Genomic DNA, 22,056 nt, shown 5'->3' on the forward strand with positions numbered 1-22,056 from the left:
AGGGGTGGAGCCTAGCGTAGGACCGCCCCTTAAAGGGGCCGCCGAGCTCCCGCCCTACGCTGGCCGGAGGGGCGGGGAAAAGTCCAGGACCCCCCCCCTCCCCCCCCAATCCCAGCCCAAGGAGCAAGGCACGCCGGCGGGTGCTTCAGCTTCTCTTTATTGATGGAGAGTTGTGCTCTACCAGCCCAGGGGCCCGTCGGAGTGCAGGGGGAGGAAGGAGGCTCAGGGCTGGCTGGGGGGGGGGGGGGGGGGGGGGGGGGGGGGAAGTGTGTGGGCGAGGGGGCAAACACGACTGACACACAGACGACGCTGCAAGGGGAGCACGGGAAGGCCTTCGCAGGGCCTCGGGAACCAACACCCTTCTTCTACCCCCAACCCCTGGAACAAAAAACAAAACCCACTGGCTGCGAGGGGGCTGGATTCACCTTGGATTTGGTCTGCACGGGAAGATGGGGGCGGGGGGGAGGGGGAAGTAGCAGCTTCCCTGGAGTTCAGAGGGTTACAGCAGAACCGTTGACCACACGTCACCTCTCCCCTTCCCCGTCACCCCGAAACAGGGGCAGGGAAAGGGACGTTTCACACCCTGAGGACAGTCACTAAACTAGGAGGAGGCCCAGCTGCACGCGGGAACCTCCCACACTGACCCCAACATACATGGGGGCAGGACTTGGCTACAGGGAAAGATTTTAAAAAAAACTAAACACTTCAAGTATTTTTTTGTTTGTTTGTTTTAAGTGATTTAAGGTTTCTTCCCCCCTGCTGCTGCACTGGGTGGTGTTTAGCAACCTACATCCACTCTAGGGAGAAGGAGAACAGCGCAAGCGATGGCTGGTCTAACGCGAGAGGAGAGGGGAGCGGGGTGGGGGGGGAAGGAAGGTGTGTGCGCTGGTTGGAGTCAGTCATTCAGGGAACTGGCACCACACGCATGGTGTTGGTGTAGCCCGAGCCGGGACGCCAGCCCGTCAGTACGATGACCAGGTCACCGGTCTTGAAGAACCCACGTGCTTTGCCTAGGAGAGAAGAGAGGGAGGTGTCAGAGCTCAGGTCCCACCGCCATCAGCTTGCTGGGGGGAGAACATCACTTGTCACCCACTCCCCTCGCCACCGAGGTGCAGGGGCGGGCCTGTCCCACAGCAGCTGCGGCCCTGGGCTGGTATCAAGACCCCATCCTCCTGCTGCCCACCCATCTCAGACCCTTCACCTCTGCTTTCGGCTCCTCTGCGACACAGAGCTTGAAACTCAACAGCACGAGATTTGGAGAGGGACCAGAGAAAGGAGCCACCATGCTCCAGACTTCTCTTTTCTCCAGCATCGGGGTTCAAGCACTTATCGCTTTAAAACCAACCTCATTTTCTGCTGGGACCTATTTTAAGGCAGCTGTGACAAACTCGCTGTCCCATTTCACAATCGGATGCGGCTGTGCTTATGCAACTGCCGTACCCCGTTTCCCAGTCGGATACCATTACCACACAGGCAGGCAGTTCCTCTCCCCTTGTCACCAGTCCCCATCCGTAACCCCAGAAGCACCATCCAAGGTGCTCAGGACCACCACATCCCACCAGACTGTTCCCCAGAGGAGGCTGGAGCAGCATCACTCACCAACATTCATGCCCAGGTTCACACGGAGATCCACGTCCTCTGCCCACGCGTCATGGGCTGGTTCTTTGCACAGGACGGGGAAGACGCCCCGGTAGAGGTGGGCCTGGCGCGCCGTCTGGTCGTTACGGGTCACAGCAATGATGGGAGCCCGTGGGCGGTACCGGGACACCAGGTGTGCTGACCTAGAAGGAAACCAGACATGAGGTGAAGCACCATGTTACAGGCACAGCCGCCCAAGAGGAAGCCTGTGTACAACCAAAGGGAGCACAAGCGGCGGCGAGGTTTGCCTGTCACCCTGGAGGGCTCCACAAAACCCCTGAAGGGACACAGAGGATGACCACAGGAGCTACTGGCAAGAGCCAAGCTCACCAACGAGCTTGATGCTCTGCTGAATTCCCAGTCAGGCAACTGGGCGGACCACCACCAAAGGACATCCTTTGGCGGCAGTCCCTACTCGTGGTGAAAATCACCTCGCCTCCAAGTTTAGGAAGTGCCATCTGGGTGTTTTGGTCCCGAAAACAAGCCTTTATTTGTCTCTGTTGCTATGTTAAGGTGGCAAGGTGCCATTTATTCTGGCCTCTGCAAGCAGTCCTTGGCATCTCAATGGGGGTCCCTGCAAGTTCCCTCTGTTTTGAGGAGCTCCCGCTTTATGGGATGGAAAGAGCCCACGCCAGCAGCGCTACCCAAAGCTTGCCAAGGAGGAAGCCATTTGCCTCCCAGCCACGTTCACCTGCTGAAGCCAGTGAACAGGCCAGTTCCTCCACACAGAGCTCTGCTCTTATGCCCAACAGGAAGCAAATGCAACCGAGGCCAAAATTTATACCAGAAAGTTGGGCACAAAGTCCTTAAAATGCCTTAAAATAGCAAGCAGCACACCCTGGGTGGGGACTACAGCTTCCCTTTCCCTGGGCACTGCTTACAGAGGGCATCGGCAAATAAATGGAGCTTAACACTGCAAGGCCATGGCATTTACAGCTCCATCTTTCCAACGAGCATGCCAGTATCTCCACTAGCTTTTGCAGCCTCATTTAGTGGAGCCAAGCTCAGCAATATTCAGATTCAAGGATTGCTGCTTAAAGTAGGCAGTAGCAGTCTGCTCAAAGCACCCAAACACACGTGCCAGCTCTCAGACAATCCTTCCCACGCTGTCCAAGAAGCCTCCCGGTAGCTCAAGGAGATCCAGGTACTCAAAGGCTGTAACAGAATCCACAGCTAAAAATATTCAAATATCAGAGTTCAAGTCTCTTTAAAAAGGTCAAGTGTAAGACTGGAACCTTTTACAAAGAAACATTAGAAGCACGAGGGTGTCCAGAAACTGACTGCTTATAGTCACTCCTCATCTCTGCAGAAAGTGGCTGCTTCAAATCATTTTAAGCGTAAATCTAGGTGAAGGATTCACCAATGGTCCAGATCTTCAGGTAGACCGTGCCCAGCACATATAACCACATCTCTGCCGCTGCACTATTTCTTTGGTCCGAATCCAGTGCAAGAAATTCAGATTTTCTTCCGGAAAGCAGTCCGAGACTTATGGTTGGACATGCTTTGAGAGCGGGCAGCCTAGTTCCTCTAGATGGAAAAGCTGATCAGCAAGGCTTCAGCTCCCTTTCCACAACTGGAAGAATGAGTCTCTACTCAGCAGTTGTCACCGTCGCTGGACAAAAATCCCAAACTATATAGTTCCAGTGCGTCCGCATCGCTGTCTTTCACCTGCAGCCAAAGCACTGAGCTCACCTGAGTGCAGGCAGCACTTGGCTGCAGGGTGCCTGCCAGATGCCTGCCTGTTCAGTAAGATTATTGCAGGCAGGCATAAGGAAGCCTGTAAGAGGAAATTTCTAATGCTTTCAGTTTCCCTGCCTAACAATTCTAGGCTAAGCAGTCCCTCTTTGCCACTTGGGCTTAAGCAAGCAGGGCTGATGCCTGAAAGGTTCAGCAAGGGACCAATAACTTGGATGCTACTACAAAAGGCCAAGGCCTTGATTTAAAAATAAATAAATAAATAAATCCTGCATCCACTGAACTTCTGCCTTACTGTTAAATCGAGGATTTCTTGCCAAGAAGTTTGAATTGAAGCTGCAACACTTATTTTCCCTTGACTCTTCCAGCCAGCGCTGCTGGCAGAGATGCCATTTGCAGCAGCAAGGGGAGGCAGGGCTCGCTGCTGATGCCACGCTGGCCGGGGCAGGCTGAGGAACTCGGAGGTTACGTATGTGCAGATGTTTAAGATGTCTGCCCATCTCCTGAGGAACCGGCACTGCAGGCAGGCGGCCTGGGCTCCCAGTCGCTGCCAAAACCCAGGCTTCGCTGTTACAGCTCTGGTCTTTCAAAGCCATCTTTTTGCGAGTCTCCTTCCCCCACCCTGTCACGAAGTGGGCTTGACCTGAGGGAACCTGTCACCTCCTACCTTCCAGACTTGGTGAGGACAATAATGGCCCCGCTGCAGCACTTGAAGGACGCTTCCACAGCGCCAACAGCGGCAGCCTCCGTGGGATCACAGTTCAGGGAAGTCAGACGACGCAGTTCCTCAAACAACTGCCTGTGAAAGATGGCGGCTTCGGCCTCCCGGGCAATCTATAAGAGCAACATGCGTTCGGGAAGACAACACTCACATCAGTTGCTCGGGGCAGCACAGGGTAAGGCGAGGTGCTCTATCAGCAAGGTGTCGCACAGATACTATCAGCTTTTGACATTAACCAATTAGCAGGCCCAGATTTTGTTCAACACGCTGGGGCGATGGCCACAACACTCAGCCACCCGACCAGCACAGCCTCATAGAGGAACCATTTGATCCTCAGGGTTTCTTTTCGGAATTGGTGGCACCTACTGAGTCACCTCGCCCTGCTGAGCCCACACTCGGGTGACATACATGCCAACTGCCAGGCACACTCTCGCTCTGCTCCTGCCTACCTGGAGTCCCTCCCTGCCACAGAGAAGTCAACTCAGACCGCAGCAGTTACGCAAGGCTGATACTGTAGCAGCAAGCTGCTTGCTAAATATGTGCAGTGTTAGAACGGAGCGTGTTTTTACTCATGGGAAGAACTGGCACCAAGCCCCCTCTCTGGGCCCTACCTGCCAGACTCGGTCAGAACTATCAGGGCTGGAGCTAAGCACTTAAAAGAGGCCTCCACTGCTCCTACTGCCATGGCATCGGCAGGGTCCCTGTTGTTAACACTGAGGCGGAAAATTTCTTCGAACAGCTGACGATGAAACATTGCAGCCTCAGCCTCACGAGCGATCTGCAGGCCCGAGTAAGAGGGAAGGAGGAGAAAAGAGGAAAGAAAAGAAGGAAAAATATACCAGAGTAACATGAGATCACATTAATTTGCTTAATTGTCATAGTAATACAGGCAAGGGGATATTAAAGGTCAGGCTGTAAAACTCCGTGGCTCTCGGGTTGCAAATTTGTTAACACAACTCAGACTAATGTGCCACAGCCACACTGCCTGGTTCACCATGCCATTTAACTGGTGGCCCCTGGTCACTGGGCAGGCATTGCGAAGGTGGCATTCCTGCTATATTTTGGAGTCCTTTCAGAGCAGGCAAATGCAGATTGCTTTTCAAGGACTACAGCAAACCCATTCAGGCCGCACTTTGCTGTTGTTGCTTATTACTTCCTTGAGAGACTCTCATGCCATCTGCTTGCCTCCGATTCCTCAAGAGGCAATCTCTGTTGCTCCATGTTCCCCTTTCATATTCTCCCAACACCACACAGCACCGCTAGAAAAGTCCTCATGGAGCCAACATGCAAGCAATACACTTTCAACGGCACCCCTGAAGTTGGGAGACTGTCTCTCTCGGCTTCGTTAGATTGAGTTTAACTTGAGAGCCAACAAAGTTTCACCTCCAAGAGTTGTACCAACTTCCCTTTCAGTAATAGAGAAATAAAGAGGAACAAGTCTTCTTTACAGGGTTGTCACAATGACTACGTTGGGGTGTTTGTACAGCATCGGACTTGGACAGACAAGAGGTGCAGAGGCGTAACTAAGGGCTTTCTCTTCAGGCTAAGCATTTGCAACAAGTTCAGTAATCTATTCATCCCAGTACACTGGGAATCACTCACATTTAAAGACAATCCTCACCTCAGAAGGCTGCGTTAGCCCTTGACAACCCGATAAAGAAGGCTTGGAGAGACTAGAAAAGCATGCAAAGGTTGATCATCTTTTCAAGGACAACTTCATTCAGTTAGTCCAGAAAGTGAGCAGCCACTACACAAAGCATGACAAGTTGATGTTTAAGCAGAAATTGAAGTGCTCTTATAGTGAAAGCTTTGTAGTTAGACCCCTTCCAAATAAGAATTTTGCTGCTCTAGTGTTAATGAATTATTTTATGTGATGCTAGGAATTATCCCTCTTCCACAGATATCAGTCTAAGCCAAAGTAGTTAAGTATCTTATGTCTAAAAATAACAGGACACATGTGACAGGCAGGAACAGTACTCCAGCGCCAACTCTAGTCCTAAAGGAGTGAGTTTTGCTACTGCTGGCTTTACACTTGCTGTTAGATAAAATGGAAGTATCTGCCTTGAAACACTTACTCCAAATGCAAGAGCTGGTTGCCACGCAGTTTAACTTCAGCTCCTAGTCCAAAGGCAGGCAGCTCTGCCTAACACGCAGAGTGAACATGAGTTTAGAGGGAGGCCTGCACTCCCCAGTTGTAAGAGAATATGTGTATACACGTGCCTGTTTTGACAGTGGAAGGGCACAGGAATTCTTAATGCCATGTCACAGTTGGCTTTACTCACATGGAAACGGCTAGAGGGTTTCTAGTTGGTACACAGGTGGAGATACCAGGGTGGAGGTGGGAGAAAGTAAAACGGAGCGGCTATTTAAACGTTGGTCCTGTCAGACAGAATGACCAGGGCAGCATTTGAAGACAACTGCGGACCATGGACTGGAATTGGAAGGAAGCCATTCCCACAAACAGGAAACAGCCTGCCCAATATTTGGAAGCTTGCTACTAAACTCAAACCACATGGCATTTTTGCCACAGAGATGCCAGCTACTGAAGAGCAAGCTCATTTGTACGAGCCTAGCTGGAAAGGGATCGCTAAGCAAAATCCCTTCAGAGTCCCAGCAAAGCTCCTGGGACAGGCTGGCAATAGATAGGTCAAGTCTTTGAGAGGTGCAAGGATAGCACATAGCACAGACCCTGATGGTTCTCAGCATCACAGCCCACGTTTGCTGCCTGCACTTCACGACAGAGAGCGCTTTACTTGCAGTACTCCTGTAGCACCACTGCATAAACAAATATATAAACCCAAACTGATACCAGTTTCAGGCCAGGGAATGCATACAGGAGCCACTCTTTACCAGAGGCAAGGTGCTCTCTCCCTGCTATGACCACTTGGCCACTTGAGAAGGAAATGTTTCTCTGCTCTGGCCATGCTGCAGATTTTCAGACCGTGGTTATTCAGGGCAGTGTCGCTGGGCAGGGCTTCTCTCAACTAACACCAAGTGAATTAGCTCAGATGAAAGATCCTGACTCTACGGGTATATGCTCCTACCGTCAGAGTTGGCACCTCACTGCCTGTCCTATGTTACATTAAATAAAGTGAAACTGTATTTGCTCCTCTGCACAGAGGGTTAAAACCACTACTGCAGGGGCCTGGCAGAGCGAACACCACCATTCCCAGGTCTGCAGGAATAGAGAAGCATATGCAACAGATCCTGAGCTCAGGCTACAGGTACAATGCAACGTGCCCGAGTCTAAAAATTAATGCCACAATGGAAACCCAGGTGTAAGGTTTGCTGCAGCAAGTTTCCAGCTCTTGGTGGAGAGTCAACCCTCCTGTTTTAGGGGGTGAAAACTGATGAAGAACCTGTTAGGTGCACCATTAGTGTTCAGCCTGTAAACCAGCAGTCACTGCACAGTAATCATCAAGTCATATTTTGCATTTACCACGTGCAAAAAACACCACTCCATATTGACCAGATAAAGGTAAAATATTTACATAATGCACTGCAAACAAACACTAGCCAAGTTCATTAATCTATATAACCTGAATTGCAAATAAAACTGGTGAGTTATAACTGGTGACAGTTATCACTGCTATGATTCACAGCACTGGTAACTGGGGAGACGTAACACTTGCAGATATTTGACATGAGGCTTTTTATCAGCTGAAATGCAAGCCGGGTGAACTCAAAGCAGAGCAGAGGTTTCTGGCAGTTCAGGCATGTAAAAATATGGTGCCGTCAGTACTCATGCAACAAACACTCCCAACACCAAGCACACCAGGTGCTGAATACAACAGCGCTCTAAATCAGACTCACAAGCCTCCCCCCCATCCCACCCTCCCCCCCACCACGGAGGAGTCAACCAATACCTTTCATTATCTAGAGATAAACTGCTTAAGCAGCTCCTTGACCTTGGAGAAGTTTAAGGCATTTAATATGCCAAAATGAATAGGGCATTTGGAGAAACTCATACCAAGGTAACAGCAAAAAAAAAAAAAAAAAAAAAAACACAACAAAAAACAGCTTTACCCTGGCCTAAATGAAAATTACTATGAGAAATCTGAAGTTTTAGATTTCAGGGCACTGCAGAGCAGTTCTCAGCTCTGCCCAACAATAGTCTGGAGCACACAAAGTGAGATTTCAGGCCCTCAGGACCATGCTTGGTAAAGAAACACCTACAGCAGGAGTGTGAACAAAGAAATCACTACTTCAGACTGCTAGGTGCTGCCACCTAGCACCAGACATTTAGATCTTCAGGTGCCTGGCTCAGGTGGAAAATGCAGGGCAACAGAGAACTGCTACTTTCACCTGTGGGACAAGCCCCCCACCAGAGCGCAGGCTGTACTCACAGCATGCTGCATGCGCACAGCCTCAAGTGGGTAGTCTCCCTTGGCAGTCTCTCCGGAGAGCATAATGCAGTCTGCTCCATCCAGGACAGCATTAGCAACATCGCTGCCCTCGGCGCGGGTTGGGCGAGGTTTCTTGATCATGCTTTCCAGCATCTGGAAGAGAACAAATATGAAGAAATTAAGACAGTGCAGAAGGATACAGCTGCTTTTTCACTAGTGTGCTTCAGTATATTTTATAGATAGGTAGGGCAGAAGATAGGATGCAGCCGAAGGACTCTGGGAGAAGAATTCTCCTGTGGGTTCAGGACAAAGGGACCTGGTCCCTAACCAGCTTTGAATTAAAGCATCTATCAGAGAGAAAAACACTTCCTCATGAAACACCACCTGAGGCAGCATTTCAGTAGCAATACAGGAAGAGGAAGGAGCATATGCCACTGTAAATCCAGAACCTTGTCTGATGACCACTGTCTAGAGACAGTTTTCGCTTCCACAGCCTGTGCAGAGAATCAGCACAGCCAGGAAACCAGCCCTCCCAGTGCCTGAGGACTGTCCATACATGATCCCTACTGGAACCAGTGAAGTTGAGCATCAGGTCTCCCTCCCTCACTAGCAGCTCCCACAATAAGGAGATGGATCTTTTACTCAGTTCCTTCTGACACTGCAGCATGGGCCCATCTTGCTAAGGTTCCCAGGTATCTTCCAAGTCTTCTCTGTTAGACACAGATGTGCTGCTATAAGATGGCAAGGCAAAGCATAAGCGATTTTTTCCCCAGAATTTGTTTAGTCAGCCCAAAAGGCTCATACTGCATGAGGTTTTGAGGGGTACAACCTTCAGCAGACAGACAAGAGGTCCTGTAACCTTGCTGGGGAAGATCCCAAACACATCTTTAAAGAAGTGCCTCAAGATGAGCTCAAGCAAAACCTCTTTCCTCTTGGCATCTCACTCTCTAGCGAACACCATCAAGCCATGACAGCTACTGACATTCCCACCCTGCCAGACTCGGGCAGTTATGAGCTAGTGTTGCATTTCGAGTACCTGAGTGGCACAGATGATGGGTTTGCCAGCCCTGTTGCAGCGCCCAATCATCATCTTCTGGGCGAGGAAGACTTTTTCAGCAGGGATCTCAATTCCCAGGTCACCACGGGCCACCATAATGCCATCGCTGGCCTCCATGATCTCATCAAACCTGACAGCAAGGGAAGAGGTTTGTTACCCCCCATTTGTTCTGCAAAGCACCATCCCATCTGTTCTGTCCTCCCCCTCTGAAAGAGGGCATTGCTCCCAAGCATAACACACAGCTACGCTGTCGGCGCATGGGCTTTCCACGTGCCATTTTGGTAAGCTGTAATGCCAAGGAAGGAGGAAGAAAACCAAGACCAAGTCACAGCATGTATAAAGCACTATAGAAAGCTATACAAAGACAGATTGAGTTGATCTGAGATATTTTGGTCTGATAGTTTGTCACAATTGTGGTTATTCCCATGCATTAGCTTGCTGATTTGCATCCAGAACAGCAAGTTTGCTGAAGTTTGAACTCACATTTGCTACAAAGACTATTGTGAATTTTTCAGGATGCAGGGAGAACTGTGACATTGTCCCCATGAGCTCAGGGCGTGTGACAGTTACACAACCCACTGCTCATAACACACCTACGTCAAGTCCCACGCACGTGGCATTAAGTGACAGCCTGCATTACCACCCTGTTACTCGGGCTAGACAGTTTTCTGCTGCTGGCAAGCCAGAGACCAGGAGTCCTGGCTACAATGCGAATGGGCTGTGCTCTTCCGTTGATACAGGGTGATAGACGTGCAATGCCACCTGCACGAAGCTCACCTGCGCACACCCTCATGGTTCTCGATCTTGCTGATGATCTTGATGTTCTTTCCCTTTTCCCCTAGCACCTTCCTGACAGCATGGACATCAGCAGCTTTGCGGATGAAGGAAGCAAACACCATATCCACGTTCTGCTCCACACCAAATTTTAGGTCCTGAATGTCCTTTTCAGAGACCGCAGGCAGGTCGACTGCAGCACCAGGCAAGTTCACTCCCTTCTTGCTGCCGAGCATGCCGCCGTTCTCAACCTCCGTCATGACATAGTCCTTGCCTGAAACAGATGTGTTCCCACAGTCACTGTTTACCAGCAAGCTCCCCGCTGCCGGCTCCCACACCACCTCCCAACCTGAGAACAGCAGTGCCAACAGCCATCGCACGCTATAAGAACCACATCACTGCTCTCTTCAGAGGACTTATGTAACACACAAGCTTGCAATTTACCCACGGGAGCACAACAGACCAGTTTAAAACCACTTCTATGCTGTTTTTGGAGAAGATGCCATTTGTTCCATGTAGGAGGTTGAGACTGCCTCCCCTAAAAAAGCTACCAGGTTGCACTTCTGCACACAGGAGCCCTGTGATACCAAACTGAGTACCCCAAAAGCCTCACCTCGATCTCCCTGCACACTCTGGCTGGGATTAGAGATGATACCTTGAGGCTAAAGAAGTCTAGGCACCACTATAAAGGGAGTATTGTGGAACTAACCTTGCCCCTACATTACCAGTTAAAGCTAGTTCTGTCTCTAACCACAAAACTCAGGGTTTACGCTGTAAAACTAGTTACATCCTGCATTAAAAATATGAATTAGCCTGGCTAAAGTATGAATTAGCTAAACAGGCTTTGATCATGAGCACTGCTACATCCCTACCACACATTCACCTTTGAAGAGGGATTTTAGATGTCAGGCTAGTTAAACCCAGCTGAAGTCAGTTTTTGGAAACTTCCTACACTTGAAGTAGAGAAAGTTTTGCCCAAAGTCTCACTACAGCATTAAGAACCAAGTAATCCTTTAATACAGAACTGCAAGCTAAAAAATAGTTAGTAGAGGGAAACCGCAAATATATCCTGAGGAAAGAACAGGCATCATAGCCGGAATGGTTGTTACCCACCTTTCTCCTTAACCAGCAAGGAAATCAGACCATCATCCACATAGATCTTGCTGCCAATTTCTACAACCTTGATGATATTCTTGTAGTCCACCCACAGCACGTTCTCATCGCAGTTCTCCATGAAGGCATTATCCAGGGTCACTTTGAGCGGTGCACCTTTCTTGAGCTCCACTTCTGCTGTGCCACTCTGCGTGTCAAAACATGCATTTTAGCAAACACAGTAAAAACCAGCACACAACCACCTCTCAGCTTGCAGCAGTTCATTCCAATTTTTGGTAGCTAGCTCGCTACCTTGAGACATTTTTTTTGTTTGCAAAAGGCCACAGGCATAATACGGTATCCAGTCTCACGTGCTGAAAAAAGTGGCAGAAAAAAAATAAAAGAGCAACTTACTCCCTTAATGAGTCCAGTTCTGATTTCAGGTCCCTTGGTATCCAGTGCAATAGCCACAGGTCTGTAGGTGATAGGATCAGAGGCAAAGCTCTCTGTGGCTTCTCGCACGTTCTTGATTGTGCCCTCATGATACTGGTGAGGGGGGAAAAAAAAAAAATTATGGAAATGTTCAGCCCATTTCTACTCCACTGCTTTCCACTGCTTACAAATAAACCAAGACCACTACACACCCCAAACACTGCCCAAGCTGACAGCTTTGCTCTCACACGCTAAATTTCAGTTCTAGCTTGAGAATTTAATTCAGACTGAGCTTCCAGAAAAGCAGAGTGTGAGGAAACAAAGGCCCTCCCCACATTAAAGTGGGGTCTGGCAGTTATCTGACTGTGACTTTGGTGCCCCCAGTTCTAATCCCAAAAGGACAACTCAAGGAGAGAGCCCAGGTGCTCAGTTGACATGATTTTGCAACAGACACTGGCCTTTTGAAGATGGCCCACCAACCAACAGGCCTTTAGGAAGAACGTTTCTGAAAGCTTTGCTGAACACCTGCCTATTCAACATGGCAGAACATGGGCAGCACTGGCAGCTAGATGGTTATGTGCATGGAAAGACTCCTGAATGCCAGAAGAACGTCACAGCTAAGCTACTGCCACACATGGCTGTTCTCCTCCTCCCTTCAAAGCACAGAAGGGAGAATGCCATTCTCTGCACTGCTGACTCCCCCACGGACTTCCAGCCTGACCCCTCTTATCAGTCCCACAGGCGAGCAGATGGACAAGTTTTTTTTACAATTCTTTTGCTTAAATTTCCCCTAAAGACAAAGGATTTGCTAAGAGGACATTATGCACTTAAGTATTTACATTTTATTTTGAGAGCCAAAGCAATCGCAGCCAGAAGTTCAAGACTCCAGCACCACGCACCCGGCTTCCAAATTTTCAAGTGTGCAAGAGCATTTCATTAACGCTGCCAGTTTCAGGACAGACAGTTCTGCAGGGAAACTCCCATCCCAACTACTTCAAATGAGCTTCAGATGACCAGCAGATCAGTTTACTTTACTTGCTTAAACAACATTAAGAGATAACCTTGACTGCAAGTTGTGTAACACTTGACAGACTTTTCTAGATAAGAAATAACCTTTCCCCTCTCTGTACCACAGACTGACAGAGTTTGACCTGACTCACCTAGAAACACCCAGCTCCCCCCACACCATTCATCTGCCTCGACACAAGCCCCAAACACGGACTTCAGTATCACGGGGACAATAATCCAGCTCCAGGAAGGTGGGGCTGGAAAACGCTGTGCTGAAGTTTGTGTGCATGCCCTCAGCCAGAGATACACAATGGCTAACTCTTCAGAGCAGGAAAAATTTAGTTTATTGATTGAGTGTGCAAGTTGACGGGGAGAAGGCCCCGACCCTTCCATGCACCACAGCCTAGATGGATGCAGTACAGAAAACCTGCCTGAATGGTGCTACTACATTTATCTGATCCCAGTCACCCGGGATTTTTCCTTTGTAGTTTGACAGCAAGGACTAACTGAAGTCTGACTTCCTGAAGAGTTACATATCCAAGACAGGAATGCAGGCAGAGCTGGAAGTAAAAGCCATTTTTGTTCCTATATAAAATGGTGGCAGCCAGGTGCTAAAGGACCTCTGGTAAAGTAGAAGCCCCGTTAAATGCTTTGGGGTGGACACAAGAACCAAAGCACTCGTGACAGATGAAAATTCTTTGGGGCTTCGCTGGTAACTGGAACATTTTGGAGGAACCAGGAGAGGACTCAGACTTAAGACTGGCTATAGCTGACAAACTCAACAGCAGATGACAGCAAGACCAGACTCTGATGTAACCTAACCTCATCTGTGTGAAATGTGCAGTTAGACCTCACCCAAAGCAGAAAGCCACAGGTCCCTGTCCTTGACCTCAGCTAACAAGTACGCAAACCACAGAAGCAGCTCCGCTAGGCAGCAACGGTGTGAAAATTCCCAGTTTCAGCCTGGCCACCAATTCACTGATGAGCCACCCAGCCCAAGAGCCACCCAGCTGCAGGATTTGACTACTGGAAGGCAGAGTAATTCCACACTACCCTTTCTTCAGGCAGATTTTGCTAACTACAGCCTATGCCCCGACACTACACCATGGTGTTTAGTCAAGGTCTGATGGTCGTCCACAGTTAAGCATTAGACCTTTTGATTTTGACAGTGCCCTGTGGCCTTTAAAGGCCACGAGGGTGAGAAGCCAAGCTGTTATGCCCCACGAGGCTCACGGTTCAGTAAGTAAAGCCACCTACAGCTGCTACTGGCTACTGTCTGACATTTTGAAAGCTGGAGGGCAGCCAGGGTAAAAAAAAAACCTCAGCTCAGGGTGGCATTCTAGGCAACCTGGAATGGGATCCTCAGCTCCTCCAGTATCACTTAGGATCTCATCTATTTATATCAATAAGGGTTTGTCTGCCACAAATCATGTTGATTTCTTTTGACCTTATTCTTAAAAGATCACCACACCACCTCCCAAATACCGTGGTGCTAACCGCATGACTCCCAGGAACACAACCAGAGCTGCTGGTTAGCCAAGCAAACCCAGGAGTTCAATTATTTCAACTAGACACAGTAATTACTTCAAATCACTAACAGTTTTCTTCTGAGACAAGGTTATTCATTGATTGCCCGCTTGCAAAATCCCCAGCAACGAAACAAGAAGCGAGACGAGCAACCGATAGTTGTGTACTCCTGCAGAGGTGCACAGCAAAACAGGGACAAATTTCCTCAGCTTCTGCTATTAACTGAGAAGCAGTAGCTTTGTACAGCAAACAGCAGGACATGAGAAGAACTGAAGGATTTCATGACAAGCGGTTGGCACACAAGTGTCAAGTATCAGTTACCTGGCTCCCTGGTACAGAGAAACGGTATGAAACCAACTTCAACTACTTTCAAAATGGCTCAGAAAGCACACTTAAATGTTATCAGCAATTACACAGGCTCAATATGTACAACCAGTATGCTTTCCACAAAAGCAGAGCTAAGTTTTGCCTTCCCACACTAAGGCTGGCCTGGACTAAGCTGGATTTCCCTCTTCCATGAGGGACAGGGTCAGCAGACACACACACAGAGCCTGGCGAGGGCTTTATCAGCTCAGACCCCACCCTTACCTCGTGGGTGCCGTGAGAGAAGTTGAGGCGGGCAACATTCATTCCAGATTTAATCATTTCCTTCAGCTTCTCCACCGAGCGGGAGGCTGGGCCTAGGAGGAAGAAACAGTTTGAATATTAACTTTGTAAAAATAATGAGATAACCCACACATGCCAGGCTGTTTCACGTGGAAGAGAAAAGGTATAATGGATACAGACTTGCTCAGCGCTAAAGCAGCTCATCTCTACAGAAGCAAAGATTGCTTTAACTTGCCTTGAGGAGCGCAGCAGAACCTAAGCAGTTCTGATTTCCCTGGCTACTGGATTCACTCCTAGCAATAACATGGGTTAGGCAGACATGGGAAAATCGTGTTCTTTCAACACACAAGTTCAGCCCTGGCAAGGGATGAAAGCTGAAGCCTTCTCACAATTTCCCTAACAAGTTTCACCAACACAGGGATTCACAGCTGCAATTCTCTCCTATCTAGGAATTGCGTACCGATGGTGCAGATGATGCCGGTGTTTCTTGCAATGGTTGGCTCCGAGTCGATGTCCAAGCGGCACATGTGCTCCAGGAAGGTGTCCGCCATGGCAGCGTGCAGCTGCTGGGTCTGGATGAAAGCGGTCCCTGCATCGTGGTGCTTCGACATCGTTGCTGGAATCCTGTGTCTAGAAGAGAAGAAAGCAGTGCCAGGTTTAGGAATCCCCCAGACTTGCTCATCAAGCAGAGACACCAACACACCCACGTGATGAATATGGAGGTAACAAGAAAGCTGCTACTGGGTCAAACTATCTTTATGTTCCTACTTGAGAGTCTTAGATACAGGCAAGACACACTGCTATTTCCATGTCATCCCCCACGTACACCACCCAAAGCTCACCTGCCTTCTATGCAGATGTTCCCTTCATAGCTTCTCTTCATTGCCAGTCTTCCCTTGGAGCTACACAACGCAACAAAATTCAAGCACTTGAGTGCAGCACAGGCAGAGATTCTGCCTCATCCCTCCCAGCTCTCAAGTCATTTCTCCTACAGGCCTCAACTGCGTTACCCATTGCAACCGGGGACCAGGGCAGCTCGGCACTAGCCTGACTGCGGATATGCTCTTACACGGGCAATCTTCTGCCGAGAAGCACCTAATCACAGCAAAGTCCACCTAAGCTTAAAACCCATCCTTTAAGACCATACAAGCAAGTAAACTTGAGTTGATTAAACACAACACCTTGGCAGAGAACATGTAAAAGACTGAAGATTCCTTTAATACACTCAAGGTCCCTTTTCAAACTGAGAATGCTGCAGATTGTCCCTGTCCCCTGCATTCCCCCCTCACCCAGGGTGGCAGAAAACCACCACAAGGTTTAAAATTGGTTATTATTTTTTTTTTCCAAGTTTGGATTAAAAAAAACCCCTCTCTGAACTCAGGCTGCTTGCGTCTACAGGACTAGAGCATCCCCACAACAGCAGGAACAGCCCACAACCCCAAGAGGAAGCTGAACTGAAGCTTAACTGTCCACTCGTATGGCAAGACACTCATTTCCCAGCAGTGCTGCTAACCCCGGGCATTTCTAATTGCGCACCTCAGGCTGCACCGTAATAATCTTGTTCTCAGGTAGCAGTAGCTACTGAATGCTCTTTGTCCTCTTCAACCTGCCCAGGCTAGATTGCTGGTGTTCAAAAAGCCTCTGGTTAAGGGAGTGATTTAAGGTAGTGGCTACTGGCATAGGCAGATCACTAGTTTTGACTTCAAACAATGGTTTGACTTCAAACTTCATCCCCTGGGCACACAGGGGATACTCAAAGCAGGCTGCTCTTTCAGCATAAGCGGCCTTCACCTAAAAGATAAACCTTTAGTGTGGCACTCCTAGAAATATGGGCTGCTGCTCAGCTAAAGGCAGGGATAGAGCAGGGGGTTTGTTCTGCCTGCCCCAAGCAGACAAAAAAAAAAAAAAAAAAAAAAAAAACCAACAACCAACAACAACAAAAAACCAGTAAGTAACAAAATGGCGTTAGCTGCACACACCAGCTAGCTCAGTGTGTTCAGCTTTGAAACAGAGGCACTAATAAACCCGAAAGCTTTGTCAAAGCTAGCAGGGCTGACCAGAACGAAGCCATGCCTCTAAGGAACAGGCAGGGAGATCCCCTGCCAGCCTGCCATGTGCCTGCCCGGTGCCGCAGAGGCTCTGTTCGCGCCGACGCTCCTCCCCTCAGCCGCTTCTGCTCTGCAGACCTTCCCCACGTACGTGCAGATCGTGCAGATCCTCTCACAGGCAACCGTGACTCACCATCGCCTCGCTCCCATGCGGCATAAAGGAGTCAGGCCAGTGAAAACCATAATTTGTCCTGGCAAAGCCTACTTTCCCTCAGCCCTGCCAGAAGCTGCTGATTCACCAGAGTCAGTACAAGAAGGTCTGCCCACATAAAAAGCCCGACAAAGTCCCATTATTATAGGAAAACCCGCTGGTCAGCCCTGAAACATTGTGTTTTAGCCCTCTAACACTTGCTGCTGCATCCTCTGACACCTGCGGAGCAGCACCGGCTTCTCTAGATGCCAAAAAAACCAAGCCTTTGCTGGGAAATCGCCTCCACGCAAACACAGGCGATCAGGTCTGCACAGCTTCTGGGAACGAGAGGAATATGAAACAACGGGATCCTGAGGCAGAAACTGCATCCAGAGCATGACTTGCAAGTTTTTAAAAATAGGCAGGTGAGTTCCCCCTATCTCATGGAAATCCTGCACCCACTCAAGTCATTTGCAAATATAAAGCCTTTATAAATAGGAAAGTTAAGTTCCCAGTCAGAACTCCCTTCACAATATTTTTCAGCAGTTCAGTGAGCTCAGAAAAATTAATCACAGACACTGTGACCTTGTCCAGGGGCGAGAGCAGAAGCGCAGCAGCCAAAAAGTATCCCAAATACCCATCTGTCCGCAGCACCATGCCCTACTACCAACAAGCTTCGCTTTTTAATACTTCCTCCTGCCTCCCATTACCATGTATTTACAAAGCACCGACTGAATTCTACTGGAAGGACCAGTCTCATAAATGTAACAGGAATGTCTGGCATTTCCCACTACTCCAGACTTGGTTTTTTTAAAAATCAAACAGAGGAGCAAGGACTTCAAGGACACCCAAAGACACTCAGTGTGGGCTGAGCAAGGAAGGGGGTAAGCAATACCCTACGAAGCCTGAATGTTTCCAGCACTGAATAAATCTGAATTTCTTCCTCAAAGAATAATGATTACATCTCCAAGTTTATTACTTGGGCTGCCTGTGCTTCAGGCAGGGTGTCCCAAAGATGTCTGGTATGTCCGTGGCTCTTGAATATTCTAGAAAGAGCCGTTTGAGGTCAGGACGACTGGTTTTGCAGTAGCGAGGTGACTAACTCCAGCCAGCTCATCCTGCGGTTGGCTGAGAGAACCCTAGAGAAACCCTAAATCCATGGCACCTCCGGATCTGCCCTGGGGGATGGGGAAAGGAGACGCGGTGGCATTCCCCACCCTGGGCCAATTCTTTGCTGTTATCAGTGACAAAGGGAAGTGGAAACTGCAGAAGCCTCCCAGGGACTGTCCCCAGGCAGGACCGGTGTTAACCACCTCCATGCCGGACAAAGATGTTTTACTGCCTGTAAAAGGTGCAGACAGGCAGCAGGGATGCTCACGGTGGGTGACTAGTCGGGTTTTATTGGTCAGCCTCACTTACACAACCCCACTGACGCTGCAGAAGAAGGCTGCTCACGCCCAGTGTCCCTGGCCAGAGGCAGAAATGGTTTGAGTTAGCAGTTATATTTGAGAAGGGCAGGGTTATGAAACCAGGCAGGCCTTCAGATTCCCAAAAAAAGCCTAGAAAAACATTAGTTTTGTTCATTCCAGAAGCTAAAGGCACAAATCAACAAAAAAATACAGCTCTGTAGCAAAGCAGGCTTTTAATACAGCCTGTCAAGCCCTCTTCCAGGAAGGAAGAACAACACATTCTTCCCTGGGTGGCTGGTGCAGGAGGTGGCATCACGCCATTACATAAGGACAAGATGGCCACCCCAAAATGCCATCTCTCTTCTGCAAGGCTAGGATGGGACCCAGAAGCCACCACCTGCTCCTGGCTGGCATACACTCTCCCCGGCAGCGAGCCACAGCTCCGCAATGGAGACACCTCTCCAGCTTTTCAGCAGACAAGCTACATGGGCCGGGAAGGTCAGGCCAGCCTGCACGGCACTGGGCAACATCAGCACTTTCCCTGTGTGCAGATGGATTAGCCTTGCCTAGCTGAGCCAGCCCTCCCCGGAGGATAAAGGGATACAGAAGGCTTAACAAAAAAATTAAACAAGTCGAGGTGACAAGCATCAGATATTTGGCGACGAGAAAGATTTATCTGGAGGGTATTTGTAGTGCAGGCAGACCTACCAACTTTACCTTGCAGCATGTTGCTCTGACAAAGGACAAGCCTGGCCCCACACCAGCAGAAACCACCTAGCTGCCTTCAAAGGAAACTGTAAAAATCTTTTCTGCGTTATAAAAGAAAGTTTGGGCGTTTGTTTTGGGGGGTTTTTTTACATTTATATATAACTCTAGGCAGACGTACAGATCCCTCTGCTGTATCCCCAGCTCCAGGATGGGGATTTGCTGCGCACCCAGCCATGGGTGGCAGCGACAAGGAACTGCAGCCCCATTCCCTCATTCCCTACGTGCCATCCATCACCGCTTGCTGCAGCGGCCCCAGCACCGTCTTCCCCCAGGGAGAACAAGGGCCTCCAGCCAGGCGGGAGATAAAGGACTAGCACGTGGTCCGGCCAGCCTGGGAAACGTTTTGTTTCTAGCAAATTAAATTATTAGCTTGGTGTGCAGAAAGGGAACTAACACCAGCACTGGATCACTCCAGCTACCGCCAATAAATTAAGGTTTTCATAAAATTTACAGCTTTGGGCAGATAAAGAAGTCGGTAGTCAAGAAAAACACAGGCTGCTCAAGAAACGGGCTCAGAAGCAGCGCCGCAGCCTCCACAAGCTCGTTATTTAGCGAGAGTGAAGTTTCTCTGACGGGTTTCGCAGGGAAAAGTCCCAGCTTCAAACACGTGGCTCGCAGCAGAGCTTCCTGCCTCGGCTGAAAAGGACTTCGTTAATCTGGTGAAGGTTTGGAAACCAGCCAGCATCAGCATGACCCATTAGGCCATCAAACGTTAGCTCCTCTAAATTCGCCTAAATTCTGCTTTATAAATGGGATGTTGGGCATAAAATTACGTGCTTAGGAGTGAAATTTTTTTAATTAAGCACTCCTGCTTGCACAACAAGCCCTCGAGTTTCCCTGGGGGTATCTGGGTAACCAAGAAACCTCTTTGTCATGCAACCTTTAGGCCAAGGCAGGTCAGGATTAACAGCAGCCCTTCCCAGGAGCAGGAGGTAACCGGAAAGTTAAGGCATTAACATCACAAAAACCTCTGGAAAACACTGATTTCTGTTAACCTGGGCCTCTCCGATAACGAGCTGCCCTATCGGAACAAAGCAGGTTTTCAGAGATTGTCCTCTACTTTTATTAATCTGAGGAGACAGTCGGGAGGTTGCCATTGTCCACCGACAAAAGCACTATTCATGCCCAGCTAGCCTGTAAAGAGGGTTTAAACACATTTCAAAGGTTTTCACAGTTCAAGGGACTGTCCAAATCAATTGGACGTGTTTAGGCAGGCATAATTAAGGGAGAAGATTAATTCAGAAGGGGCCTTCTCTTCCGGGGGGGGGGGGGAATAAAGAGGCTGCAGTATCAGTGGTGAGTTTAGCGAGCCGTACACTGATTTAAGCTGATGCCCTTCAGAGCATCGCCGCGGCTCTTACGTGAGCGCAGACACGGGAAGGGGGGGGGGGGGGGGGGGGGTGAGGCGAGCCGAGGGGGAGCCGGCAAAGCGCTTCGTTCCGTCTCCATCTGACTCAGCCTCCCAGAAGACTCCGGCCCAGCCCCGGCCATCGGGAAGGCGGCCGAGATGTTGCAATCGGGGGCCCCGCGCTCCGTTTTTACCGCCCGGTCTGCGGGGCACACGGTTCCTCTCTCCCCCACGCCCCTCACCTCAAATACCTTCCCTTCCCTCCCCAACACACCCGCCGCGTTCCCTCCGTCCCCGTTCCCCCCTTAGGCCGGCGGTGCCCGGGCGCGATCGTTTCCCCACCGGAGGCTGGGCGGGACCCGGCGCCGCGCCACGTGCTCGGCGCCGCGAGCCCGCCGCACGCGCGCACCCCCACCTTCCCAGGGGGCACCGCGGCCGCGCTCTGCTCTGCCCCCCCCCCTCCCTCCCCTCACCCCCCAACCGTCGCCTGAGGGAGACCCTCACCCGACGGCGGGAACGGGGATGATGGCGGCGGAGGCGGCGGAGGCAGCGGATACCGCTGCTCGCTCAGCGCCGCCACCATCACCACCCGTTGGCCCTCAGGCCGCCGTTACCTGCCGCCGCCCGGCCTCGCCCCTCGCCCGTCCTCTCCGAGAGCCGCCGCTCCTCTGCGCGCCGCCCCGCCGCCCCGCCAAGGTGATCCCGGCCGGCCGAGCCGCAGCACCGCCCCCCCCTACCCCCCCCCCCCCCCCCCCGCCCCGGGCGGATCCCTCCGCCGCCCGCCCCGCCAAGGAAGAGAGGGGAGGGGGGGAGGAGGCGGGGCGCCGGGACTCCTTTCGCCGGCGGAAGCACAAGGCGCGGAAGGAGGCCCTGCGGTCACCCCCCCCCCGCACGCGCCCGGCCGGCCAATGAGGGCGGCGGCGCACCCGCCGCGCACGCAGCCGGAGAGTGGCCGCGCCCCGCCCCGCCGCTCTTAAAGGCGCCGCGCCTCGTTCCCCGCCGCTCTTAAAGGAGCCGCGCCACCCACAATCCCTACCGGCCCCGCTCGCTGCGGGGCGCTGGTGGACCCCAAGGGCAGGGGTCGGGGCCCCTCTCGCCAGGGTGGGCAGCGGCGCTGGGCGTTTTGGGGTGGTGGTGGAGGGACTTGAGCCTTTAACTGACCCCCCCAGGGACAGTGGGGGACCCTGGGCTGGGGACATTGGGCGCCCAACGTGGACGCTCTGCGGTGGGACACTGGGGACACCGTGCTGGGGACACTGGGGACGCCAGGCTGGGGACACTGGGGATGCCAGGCTGGGGATGTGCTGGGGTCCCCGTGATGGGACCCTGGGGACACCTGTACCAGCTGCGCGGGGACCCAACGTGGGCGCCCTGTGCCAGGTCCGTGGGGACCCCGT

At 50.8% G+C, this 22,056-nt stretch overlaps 1 protein-coding gene across 3 annotated transcripts; it reads right to left on the bottom strand.

The window, feature by feature from the left end:
* Positions 1 to 279: 279 nt before the first annotated feature.
* On the bottom strand, positions 280 to 21,407 carry PKM (pyruvate kinase M1/2). 3 transcript variants are annotated; one of them, XM_049812259.1, is made up of 11 exons: positions 21,274 to 21,407; positions 15,357 to 15,526; positions 14,879 to 14,970; positions 11,738 to 11,869; positions 11,345 to 11,531; positions 10,235 to 10,505; positions 9,437 to 9,587; positions 8,401 to 8,553; positions 4,001 to 4,167; positions 1,600 to 1,781; positions 280 to 1,010 (listed from the first exon to the last, which is right to left on the bottom strand). In XM_049812259.1, the coding sequence occupies exons 2-11, from the start codon at positions 15,505 to 15,507 to the stop codon at positions 904 to 906; spliced, it is 1,593 nt and encodes a 530-aa protein (XP_049668216.1). In that variant the 5' UTR covers positions 15,508 to 15,526; positions 21,274 to 21,407; the 3' UTR covers positions 280 to 903. The 3 variants fall into 3 exon arrangements, with proteins under 3 accessions (XP_049668216.1, XP_049668215.1, XP_049668214.1); XM_049812258.1 differs by lacking the exons at positions 4,001 to 4,167; positions 21,274 to 21,407 and adding exons at positions 4,666 to 4,832; positions 15,739 to 15,795; XM_049812257.1 differs by lacking the exon at positions 21,274 to 21,407 and adding an exon at positions 15,739 to 15,792.
* Positions 21,408 to 22,056: the final 649 nt, after the last annotated feature.

Source organism: Accipiter gentilis, chromosome 10, assembly GCF_929443795.1.
Source record: "Accipiter gentilis chromosome 10, bAccGen1.1, whole genome shotgun sequence".
Taxonomy (NCBI): Eukaryota; Metazoa; Chordata; class Aves; order Accipitriformes; family Accipitridae; genus Astur; species Astur gentilis.